The sequence below is a fragment of the Acartia tonsa genome, chromosome 1 (genome assembly GCF_053477335.1).
Source record: "Acartia tonsa isolate MP-2025a chromosome 1, ASM5347733v1, whole genome shotgun sequence".
Classification (NCBI taxonomy): Eukaryota; Metazoa; Arthropoda; class Copepoda; order Calanoida; family Acartiidae; genus Acartia; species Acartia tonsa.
Window position 1 is genome coordinate 11,592,272 of NC_137260.1, and position 13,219 is coordinate 11,605,490.

The 13,219-nt window shown below is 29.1% G+C and overlaps 1 protein-coding gene across 1 annotated transcript in view; it reads left to right on the plus strand.

The window, feature by feature from the left end:
* The window catches only part of LOC145325062 (irregular chiasm C-roughest protein-like), a 91,059-nt gene that overhangs the window by 59,653 nt on the left and 18,187 nt on the right, over positions 1-13,219 (plus strand). The window contains exons 7-8 of the mRNA XM_080167928.1: positions 8,051-8,182; positions 9,963-10,096. Of these exons, the coding sequence (XP_080024054.1) occupies positions 8,051-8,182; positions 9,963-10,096 (266 nt within the window). The remainder of the gene's footprint in view (positions 1-8,050; positions 8,183-9,962; positions 10,097-13,219) is intronic.

Below are 13,219 nucleotides of genomic sequence, written 5' to 3' on the forward strand. Positions count from 1 at the left end.
AACTTAGTAATAGTAATTTATTGACAATTTAACTATACAATTTAAAAAGAAATCTATGAAGTTATTACTCTTCAAATACTTTTTAACATGATATTAAAACATACTATCTCAGCTGAATTGAGTGAACACTGAAATAACTGGACGACAAACATTAACAAATATTTGCTCTATACACAACAAGAGTGCTTCCATATTCCACAAACTTAAGTATGTTGACACAAATAAACAAAGTTTTAATTCTCGCTTAATTATTTAATTTTGAAAATTAAACAACCCAATTCAAGTCAATGAGAAGCAGCTAATAGTGCCTAATAAGAAATGACGTCATATACAATACAAATGACCAATGATAGGTCAGTATACATTGTAATTGACCAATGTAAAATGTATACTGACCTATTATTGGTCATTTGTATTGTATGTGACGTCATTTTTATTTAGGCACTATTAGCTATTTTGAAAATATTATCTTTGTCTAAAACTTTGTTTGCCCTATGGTTTTACTTTGTTGCTTTATATCAACTCTGAAATGCTTTTGGGACGATATGGTTCCACTGTTTACACACATATTAACTGCCTATACAACCAGGGATATACAGGGATAAGACAATGGCCGGTAAATAAATGTACATTCTTGATGATGATGCACAAAATTACACCCTCTCTAAATTACTTTGGACACTAACCTAAATAACCTAACCAATCAAAATTCAATTAAGTCCCAAAAGTTAATAGACTAACGAATAAGAAAAAGATATTAAAAAATTTGGTGTAATAAACAGCCCAATGTCCCCAATGTGTTTTGCTATTCAATTTAGATTTTCTTGACCGTTTTGTTGTTTAACTTATTATAGGACAAATATTTGGTTAAGTGAGAAGAGAGAAAATCAAACTATGATTAGTACAGTCAATCAAATAGAGTTAATATTGAGGTCCCTATGAACAAGTAAAAACTTCCCTAAAAAGCCAAACAGATTTGATCTTTTTTTTCAAATAGGGTGAAGGTCAAGCTTCTATAGCAGTATTATCTTGAAAAAAATATACTTAAACCACCCATAAATCCATAAGAAATTGTAATTTTAAAGCTTCATGTATTTTTAAGACCAAAATATGTACAATTCATACTCTAAGAAATCTCTATTGTAATAGAAACTCTATTAAAATTCCATTAGTATTGTTTAAACTTTAACCCAATAGACAAAGATTAAATCGTAAAGCTAGTCCTGTTAAACTTAAATGTATTTGGCTGACATACAATCGCAATTGAATATGTCGACTATAAGACACCTAATCAATGGTTTTCGCTTTGATGATGTAATATATAAACATTACTCCTCGATAACTTTTAAGACTAAGTAACGCTATTCTAATAATGACCTGATGATAATTCCCTTATGTTGATATAGTAACAACTCTTAAGTTAAACAGAAGAGAGAGAGAGTTGATACTCAATAGATTTAATATGCCAATGGATTAATTGTTTAATGTTTAGACCTTCCATGTTTCTAAAAATCCTCCAAAAAATTTTAAATAATTCAAGGATTTTTTATTAGAAATATTCGAAGATTTTTTTTAAAAGTATTTTAAGAAACACTTACTCTAGCAGTTTTATTGAACATTGCTTATTAAGTTTAGTTTTCTAGGTACATTCATATTCAAATTATATTTATTTACCTATGAAAATGTATATGAAAAGGAAATTATTCTTGATTGGGTGCCCAATTTTTTTATGCATGTGCTTCCATGAATGGAAAACTATTTCTATATTAGTTTGGGGAATGTTTTTTTTTATCAAATTGAAAAACATTTCCCGTTATTTGTTAAAAACAGGGGTTAATTGGCTATTCCCTTGTCGATATTGATATTTTAGTATTTATACATACCCTCATAAAAATAATATGCTAATTGGGTAATATTTTTAATTTTTAGCCCATAGGGACTTAATTAGCTATATTTACTTTTTAAAAGCGAAGCTTTTCTATAATTAGGGTCGGTCCGTCCGTCCGTCCGTACGTCCGTCCGTCCGTCCGTCCGTCACGGATAGCTTTTTTCGTTAATTTAGACATGTTAGAATTGTCCTATCGATTTCAAATTTTGCATGGTGATTCCTTTAGTAATTAGGTACGATTTAGAAAGCGTAGCAACTCTATAATCATTACCAAAATGTCCGTACGTCCATTTTAAACATGTTGATTTTTTACTTTTTTAAATAGCTTTTTTCGTTAATTTAGACATGTTAGAATTGTCCTATTGATTTCAAATTTTGCATGGTGATTCCTGTAATAGTTAGGTACGAGTTAGAAAGCGTAGCAACTCTATAATCATTACCAGAATGTCCGTACGTCCATTTTAAACATGTTGATTTTTTTACATTTTTAACAACAAATTTGTATTTGACCTAATTATCCGATTGGTCTGATTTTTGGTATACTGATTCCTGGGACAACAAAGTACAATATTATAAGCGAAGCAACTCTATAATCAAGTCTTAAAAATGTAAGTATGTCCATAATCATTATCTTGTATCAAGCAGTTTTTCAACAACTTTACTTACAATTTTGCTTTGACTCTTATACATTCGCATTCTGATTATTCAGTTCTGACATTATACAAGTGTTAATGTCCGTTTGTCCTACCGTTTCAGAGCTTCGCTTTTATGGATGTTGTCATCCTTGTTTATGTTTCTTTTAAATGGGTTATTTTTTCTTCAAAATAGTCTAAATTAAGTGTTTGTTTTAAACAATTAAGTTAATAACATTTAACTTTGGAGAAATAGTTTTTCTTCAGAAAAATATCTCTCATTTTGAATCTTTTTATATCTTAATAGTGAAAAGTATATAATCATTACTGAAAGATTTCTCTAAAGAAGATATTATGGAAGATAATATATTTAGGTTTACAAGGGTATTGAGTTTTTAGATATTCATAACAAAAGTGCTTCGTCAAAACTGCTAAACATTTTAATTAATTTAATCGCAAATCATTCATTGACTCAAATTTACTTTTTACAAAGTATTTTTATAGTAGATACTTAACTGCAAGAAGAATCTACACAAATAAAACCAGATGAATATTTTATATGGATCGTCAAGGCAATCTTCTTAAAAGAAACAGTCATCTATATCTTATATCATCCGAGTAAATAACACTAACCAATAAGACGGACTAATAAAGTGTTTGTTTTTTTACTATAAAGGTAATTTAAATGGAATCAAAATTTTACTAAAATGTATATTAATGTGGTTTGGCATGAAGAAAAAATTCATAACATATTCATCAATTATCCATGTTGAAAAGAATTGAAAGAACCTGAGGGGCGTGCAAACATTTCCGCCAAAATTTATATTTTAAATAGCTTTTTTCTAAGAATGATTAACACACTAAAATGAAGAGAAATAATACAATTTGTTCTAAAAATAAGCAATTTTATGGCCGGAAAGGTATTATATATCTTATTACATATTTCAGAAACATATGTATTAGCGACAAGTATTGTCGGTTTTAGGAGAACATTTTCTGGATCTATGTATTGGTTAGCTTAAAGGATGTTGGCATAATAAAGAGGGAAATGGGGGGGGGGGGGTCAAACAAAAGAAAAAGAAGAGGTCATGAACATTTTGCGAGAGGGGGGGGGGGCAGGGTTAAGCCTTCTGAAAAGTGAATAGTATATGACTGGCAAAACAGTTAAAAGCATAAAAGTTAATCATCAAAGGCCATTTCCCTTCAAATTTTGTCGCATTTTTTTCATTAGAAAATTCATCCATCTCTTTGAGTATGGTATAGATTGAAAATCTGCATACCTTATTACCTACATGAGCTTTAAAGGATTTTCATAATACTACTAATAAGTGGAACTAGGAGAAAACAAGGATGACAACATCCATAAAACCAAAGCTCTGAAACGGTAGGATAAATGAACATAAATGCATGTTGAGTGTCAGAACTGAATAAGCAGAATATAAATGTATAAAATCTAAACAAAATTTTAAGTAAATTTGTTTAAAAACAGCTTAATTAGAGGATACTGTTTAAGGACATACTTACATTTTTAGGACTTGTTTATAGAGATGCTTTGCTTATAACATTGTAACTTGTTATAATAGGAATCAGTATCAACACAATTTTAAAACTGGTAAAAAAGGGATTATCATCACCATAACCAAGGTTTTTTTTTATAATGGTACTAAATTTTAACTTTATTGTATACACATTTTTTTGCTGATATTGTTGTCGAACTCATATTGGGAGGTTTTTAAGAAAAATTAGTCACAGCATTATAACCTTACAGTTATAGCCTAAGCTAAGATTTAAGTCTACTGTAATATAAACCTTTTTAATATATCTAAAAATTTACTGTAATCTACTCAATTATTTCTAAAATCTTCCATGAAAAATTATCAATTAAAAATGCCTATTTATTTTTCTACATGATTTATTATAAGTTATTTTATTGGCAAATTTTAAAACAGGTACATCTGCTTTCAAAATAAGATTCGTTTTTATGTTATTCTAGTTGAAACTTTCTTTTTTTACAGTTAAGATATTTAATTTTGATAAAACTTTTAATTTGACCTCGAGATTTTATTTAAAAATATTAATAAAAGTCCTATACAATTCAACTAGTGAAACTCACGACCTTTTACCCCAGTTAAATCTCGGTGTTGTTATTATATCGACATATAAGAGAATATTGTACATTGTTTAGATGAATAACTTTCTTAGGAACACAACTAATTTCTTAAAATTACGAGATGAGACGAACAGACCAGGAAAATAAAGCTATAGAGAAGCTGCGCTACTTGTAAAAAATCTACAAACCTTTGGCCCTTAGTTGGTATGAAAATTCGTGCAGATTTCTCACATCCAATCAATTTTTTTCAACCTTATACAAACTAAAACGGTCGCTTGAACTAACCAGTTGCTTTTGTAAAGCATGAAAAATGTACTTCTTGAATATGTACAATACAGTTTGTACGCTTTTTTTGAACTTATTATTTTAAAAACATGTACAATTTTTACGAAAATGTATTTGAGATCATACCAAATGACATTTTTATAGGTCTTACTAAACTATTTACCATATTTCTATCTTCATTGTTAATAAACCTTTTTTTTTGTCTTCCAATTTTTTAAGTTGTACCCTTTTAAAAAAATATTTTGCTGCTTTTTATTCACACTTCATCCTTTTCCTTTTTAAAAGCGAAGCTTTTCTATAATTAGGGTCGGTCCGTCCGTACGTCCGTCCGTCCGTACGTCCGTCCGTACGTCCGTCCGTCCGTCACGGATAGCTTTTTTCGTTAATTTAGACATGTTAGAATTGTCCTATCGATTTCAAATTTTGCATGGTGATTCCTTTAGTAGTTAGGTACGATTTAGAAAGCGTAGCAACTCTATAATCATTACCAAAATGTCCGTACGTCCATTTTAAACATGTTGATTTTTTTACTTTTTTAAATAGCTTTTTTCGTTAATTTAGGCATGTTAGAATTGTCCTATCGATTTCAAATTTTGCATGGTGATTCCTGTAAAGGTTAGGTACGAGTTAGAAAGCGTAGCAACTCTATAATCATTACTAGAATGTCCGTACGTCCATTTTAAACATGTTGATTTTTTACATTTTTAACAACAAATTTGTGTGTGACCTAATTATCCGATTGGTCTGATTTTTGGTATACTGATTCCTGGGACAACAAAGTACAATATTATAAGCGAAGCAACTCTATAATCAAGTCCTAAAAATGTAAGTATGTCCATAATCATTATCCTGTATCAAGCAGTTTTTCAACAAATTTACTTACAATTTTGCTTTGACTCTTATTCATTCGCATTCTGATTATTCAGTTCTGACATTATACAAGTGTTAATATCCGTTTGTCCTACCGTTTCAGAGCTTCGCTTTTATGGATGTTGTCATCCTTGTTTAACAACGTTTCTTTTGCTCTGATTGCTCAAAGACTAATGTGAGATGCGTTTATGTGTGTGTTTGTGTGTGTGTGATTCACAGATTTTTTTATATTAGGTGGAAAATTAAGAAAATTGTAAGTTTAAGAGACAATACCTGTCAATAATTCCATTACAATGTGTCTTGTTTTAATTCCAAGTTTACTTGATTCCTAATAAAATCTTAGTTTGTCCTAATTTAATTTTAAATTCTAACCTTTAGTATATTTTTCTGTTTGGTTTGTTGAGCTTTAAAAATCTATCAACAAATCCTTTAAATTTGCGGTTGATGTCGTCCGAATAGACGCTTAATTTACCTTTTTATTGAATCATTAGGTCTTTATTGTATCAAAATAGACTACCCCAAAGGTTTCGTAACGTAGCTAATGTATACCTAGGTTTTTTTTCCAGACGTCCTATATAGTTACTTATTATTTTTTTTGAAAAGCTGAAATTATTGCGACCATATTCTTAAATTTGAATTAATTATTACTTTTCTTCGCTACCTACGGACATGATTTTTCTTGTTCCTTTTTCCAATACAGATTTTTCAACGACTCTATAAATGCCATCGAATTTTGTATATTTAAAATTATTTGACCGTTTTTGCTTTAAAAAAGATAAATAAAATTAGTTCCATGGCCCTTTGAATGTTAGGTTAGGTTTTTAGCTATAAAGATTTTTTAGTAATATAAACACTAAAGAAAGGTTCCAAGTTAAATGTTTTAATGGGCCGTAACATGTCTCATTAGGAGGGGAGGTTTATGTCCCATTTGGGGGGAGTATCATGTCCCATTATGGGGATTAATAAGATTAAGATTTGAATTAAAGTGGCGCAAATTTGGCTAGCAGGGCTTTTTAAGATATTGTCTTTTTCTCTGCTAGAAATAGAAGGACAGGCAAATTATTCTAAAAAGTAAAAATTATAACTAAACAAATAACATCAACAAATATATAAATAAATAGAACAGGCTAACAGAATTTTAATGAAAAATTGACAGTAAAGTATTATGCAGTCTGTTTTCAAAATGATTATCAATTTATTTTTAATGTTACTATTCCATTATTTCTGTTATGTAACCTCTTTTTGATGCCAACAAAATACCTTTAATTTACAATTATTGTAGGGGAGAATTTGGGCATAATTTATATTAACTTAAATTAAGTGGTAAATATGTATATCTATATAGAGGATACGTATACCTACATATTTTCTGCCTTTTGTAAGGGATTGCGGAAAGTGTCATGTGTGACGTAATAAAAATACGAATATTATCCATCTCTTTTTTAAGGTTTTCCTTTCCCACTTCTCCTCCCATGCTTCCTTTTTAGACGTATTTTTATGACGTCACACAAGACATTTTCCGTTGTCCCCTTTTGTCAACATTTTTTCTCAAACCTGCTTTTATTTCATTTTATCTGTAAATGCCTTTTAGGATGAAATGTTCTAAAAAATTGTCCAAATACCAGTAGAGTAAAGAATAAGGTGACGGATAGGTTATAAACAAAGATATGGCCACGACACATTGTAAAAATTCTTACAACAAAAAAGTCGCCAACTTTATACCTTGTTAAACCTAGAGGCATCACGTTTACTTATTTTTTTACTTTTGTCGACTAACTAACATGTTAGTAAACCTATGCATCTACTTTGTTAATAATATGGTAATAATGGCCTAAACTTAATGATTTTGTTGATAGAATAACGGCAATAAAGTCTAACATGACAAACCATAACCTTCTGCACCTTTTAGTCAAATTTCATACATTTTTTTAGGGAAAAATTAGACTGAAACAAATTTTTCTCAATGTATTTTGACAATAAAGTATATGGTCAAACATTTTTCTAAAAAAGTAAATATTTTTAATGTTAAGAATATAAATGTTATAAAAGCCAATATTTTCATTTTATGCTACGTGATGAAAGATCAAAAAAACTCTTTGATATGTACAATAAACAACAGAAAAACAATATAAACAGAAATTGAAAGTTCCTTTCCAATGGATTTAATATTTATGGAACAATAATTTGTTTGTTTCATAGAATCAAGTAATGTTTAATGTTGCATCCAACGGTTAATAAATCCTTTAATTTTTCTTTTGATTTCAGACGCTCCGATCATCGATGATGTTGGCCCAAGTCCCAATATTCGCCAGCTGTGGGGGACAAAACTGGTGCTAACATGTCAGGCGCGTGGCAACCCTGCCCCTCAGTACACATGGATTCAGTATACACACTCAGGTCAGGTTTTAGGCTAGCTTTTTTATTAGTCTATCTGTCTTTCTTTCTATATAAGTTTTAAATGAGTTAATAATTTGATTATTGTTTGAAAACATAAACAATGACAAGAAGAGCACTTAACCACTTCAAATTTGGTGTTCCCACATTTAGAAGAAAGTTTTAAAACAGCAAATAGATATTTCGTTGCTTCGTTTGTGATATGCCTTTTAAATATATTTTGACGTTTTTGGCGTATTTGTATATACTTGAATTGTGGATTTTGTGCTGAACTTGTGGATTTTTATGTCTAAAAAAATTCTTTTAAGCTGTATTGCATTAACACCACTTGAGAACATGAATTGACAATGATGTAGTTTGAAATTCTGTTTCAAGTTGAACCAAAGTAGAAACTAATTTACATTTATATACCTTAAATAAGCTAACCAACATTTCAACAAATTTCTCTTTTTTGGTTTTGGCTAAAAAATAGCGCTTTTGAAGTTAATAAAAAACAAACTAAGAATTTATCTTTAAATAAAAAAATTTAGCATTTAACTTTATTTAAATGTTTATAATTCTTTTTCAACTGTAATGTAAAAACAACCATAGATATATACAAATTGTAGATATAGGGGCACTGGAAGTACTTATTCATTGCCATATTACAAGGTTAATATTTAAATAAAAATAACATTTTCAAACTTTTTTTTACTCATGAAATAATCTTGAACATTTTATTGATCATAGCTTAATTTAGCAGCTAAAAATGTAGAAAGGAAAAAAACAAAAAAAAAGAACACAAAAAGTTTAGCACAAATTTTCTTTGTACTAAAATGTTGATTAAAAAGTTTTTTTAGAAGAAATGCAAAAAAAAGAGTACACAAAGATTTACAACTAAATTAAGTTTTACATCTACTTTACTCAAAAAAGTAAATGAAAAGTATACTTATTCTTGTATGTTAAGAAAAGGTTTTTGGACTTCAGGATAAAATATTATTAAGATAAAAAATTAAATCTAGATTTTCTATCTAATTATATCTATCTAACTATTATACCTACGCTACTTAAGTTCCAAACTATCCTTATTTTATTTTAAATTAATTTAAAGTGGATGCAGGTTTTGGTTAAATTTGCTGTAACCAATTTTAATGCGTTGATGCATTGCTATTAATTGATATTTGTCAGGGATATAAGAATGTTCAATTATGAAAAAAAGGAGAAAGTGAGAAAAATAATTTTGTAAAAATAGTTTCACTTTTTAAATAAAACATCTCCAAATATATGTCAATGTACCTAAATATTATTTTTTTGATTATTCTACTTCTTTTTATTTGTGATTAAAATGGGCGGTGGTTTGGATAATTTTAGAATATTCAGAATTTAATCTTGTTCAATTACTGTTCCATTTAATTATACGAGAACATTTATGGTAGAAGATAGAAAGTTAAAGGGACAGAAAGCAGGGCTCGGCAGCCGCCAGCCATCAGCCATACACATAACGAATGTCAGAAGTTGCTGAGCCCAAACTATGTTGATAGATAGATAAAAAAAAATTTGAAAACTAAGAAACATTTAATTACTTTGACAATTAGACAAACTGTATATATACACACAAAATACAAATTAGAAGGGGGTGTATTCGCTATAAGATAAGACTTTATGCTGGTTAATTTAAAACAAACAACTCAAATTAAACTTATCATACAAGTATCATAAACTTAAAACTAATTATTTAACGGATTTTTTTTTGTTAATTTTGGAAGATTTTTGGCATTGCTTAATATTCATTTTTTTGGTTTAGGTGTGGAGCTACGCGGTGAGGGGCGTGACCTAGTGCTGGACCGCCTAGTGTACTCAGACGAGGGCAGGTACGAGTGCAGGGCAAGGAATAGCATCAGTGGACACATGTTCGAAACCAAGAGCAAGACAATTGAGGTAAATATTCATTAAAATAGTTTTTCTTGGGGCAAACCCCTTTTGTAGATGTTAGTCTATATTAATGGCATGCCTTAATTGTTATCAACTATTAATATACTTTGATACAGATAATTAGAAGTTAAAAGTCAAATAAATAAATACTATTATTTTCATATTTTTCAGTTTTCATGAAATTGAGAAATGTAAAAATGAACATTATGTTCAAATGTAATATTATTTATAGCCACAAAATATTTATACATTTTTATCCATGGAAAAAAGAAAAGTAAAAAAGCATTAAAGTTTTTTTTTGAAAATAATTTAAATTCTTGTAAATTCTATATTAAAAACTAATTTTATACAAAGTAATACTATATTTCAGTTTTTATTTTTCAATGACATAAAAGTTGGAAGAAAAATAGTTTTTTTCGTGTTTTTCTAATACTTTATTCCTGAAATCCATATGAGCATTCATTAAATATACGGCGGCGTTTTCCATTTGGCGTAAAATTTATTAAACCCACAAATTTTCTGAGCTATTTACTACATATCCGAAATACTCAATAGATAGTTAAATGAAAATATCATAAATTGGGAAAAGAATAAGTATGAAAAAAAACTATCTTTCTGTCAATAATTGTTATAAATACAATATTTTTAAGAGACGTTTTTTCGCTTATATAAAAGTGTCCCCCCCCCCCTTGCCCCTAGGAGGAGGTTAGGGAAATAGAATAAAACCACCTTAAAATGTTTAAAACTCCCCTGAAACAAGCCGTTTGGACTAGCAATTTCCAAAATCTTTGGATTCGGACAAAAACCTTTTTACAATATGATAGGATATAGGAAAATTAATGTTCTTCTAGTTTTTTAGAATATTATTCCCTACCCCTGCGGACTTACATGGTTAGGTCCGTGTATATTAAACATCAGTCTTTATGACCCCTTTTAAGCCCCAAAATGCCGATCATAAAACGAGAAAACATACATTAGATTCTTATCTGTAGGTTTTCATGTAAAACTACAAATATGTGTTCAAATAAATGGAAGATTTTTGACAGGCGGACAATAAGTTCGATGCAAACAATGGTTTTGCTGGGTGCCCTAATCCTCATTTAATATTATCTTCTAATTTTGCCTCTTTATTATATTAATTTTTTATAGATAATAATTATTTTTATTTATCTGACCAAAAAAGCAATTTTGCTAATTTGATTTTTTTACCACTTTTACGTGAACTTTTCACTTATCTATGGTTTGGTGAAAATGTGTTAAACAGACTTTTTATTGGAGCAGGCAAAATTATTTCCAACATTTGTACATTTCTTAGAATGAATATCTAAAAACAAATTAGTATAGGATATGAAATTTATAGAAAACTAATGAACATTCTAATTTTTTAAAGGAAACATGTTTTTTTTCTCGCTGAAAGTACACTCTGTACACATCTTGTAATGATAAAAATCTTGGTCTACTTTTTTATTGTATAATTGGGTAGAACTTTATTAGGCTTAATAAAAAAGTGAAAGAAAGAACATAGTTATATCCCTAAAAAACTAAAAGAAATGTATTCTGGAAAAAAAAGGATTTAATTAATCTTCTGTAGTGTTTTTACATATGTAATAATTTTTGCAATCTTATTTAGCAAGATAAGGTCTTAGATGTTCATATATTTTTTTCAATCATTGTTTTTTTTAGTAATTTTACAATCTGAACCTAAAAAGGAAAGAATTTTTTGTAGTGTAGAGTGGATACGCTACCTAAAAAACTTAGATACCATTACATTAAATTGTAAAGAATCAATTCTTTTGTTGTTGATTAGAAATTTCCGACAATTAATGGGTCATCCATTAGCCTGCCCACGGATTCGAACCTGCAGTCTTAAAAATAATAAGTAGGGAAGACCTACATCATTCCCAACCCTCCTACTGGATGAACGACCTAACCAATAAATTAGGTCCATTGTAGCAAACTAAACTTTCCCCTCTCAATATATCATTATCCACGTATTCTTCATCCATTAATATAAATTATCAAACAAAGCAGTGTTTTTTTTATAATATTTCATTAAAAAATGTGTCTGTCCTCTATTTCTTTAATATGATAATAGTATCTGCTTATAAACCTATGTCCCGATATAGGTATATATTTCATTCTGTTTACACAACGAAGACAATAAGTGAAGTTTTATGTATTACAGTTAGGTAAACCTATCTTTTAGGATATGTTTTTTATTCTTATATAGAGAAACTACAATTATGCCTAATTTACTATTTAAAATAATATAGTTTTTATTTTTAAAAATTAACTGTTTTGTATGAGGGTAGATAGATAGATTTCATCAGTTTGAGTACATTTTAATTGGCGAATGGATAAAATGCTTTAATGGCTTGATTAAGTATCTAAAGCTGGGTTCTAGTCACCTTTTCTTTCAGTATTATCACATCATAATTGTAGGCTTGCAAAAGGTTTATTTATACTATAATTTTAAAGGATTTGGCAATTATAGGAAACGTTCTAAGTATCTTAATTGTGTGTTTTTAACGGGGTCTTAATTACAAGAATACCCAAGATAAAAAAAAATGTTTATGGGGGGTTCAAGGATGTTGGCCCATACGGAAAATAACCTTTTTTTTTTGATGTAATATAGTTTTTTAATTGTCTATTTGAATTACGTTAAGATTTATTATGTAGAATTAGGGAAATAAAACATTTAAAGCCTAGTTTTAAAAAGTTTTTTTGGTAGAAATATTTTCAAGTGAATATTGTAATTAACATCTCAATTATTAGATTAAAGAATTTCCGAAACTTACTGACTCACGTCCTTGCCCCCATATTTGCCCCCATGCCCCAGCCCCTGCCTCTAGCTGTAGGGCAAACTAATAATCAATGATGATATTTAAGAAGTGATGAGGGGCTTTTGCCCAAGAAGCCAACATTGCTTAATTTGGAGGATATGGTTTAATTAAAATGACAGAAAACTACCCAAAAAGTTTGAAATTTTAGGATTCTTACTCCACTGTGCTTATGAATTGACCTATTTGTATAAAAAGTTCTCCAAACGTCCTATCCCTGTATTCATGGTTGATAGGTTAGGATAGGTTGCGGTGTTTTGGTTTGGGCCACCCATCAAGAAACTCATAT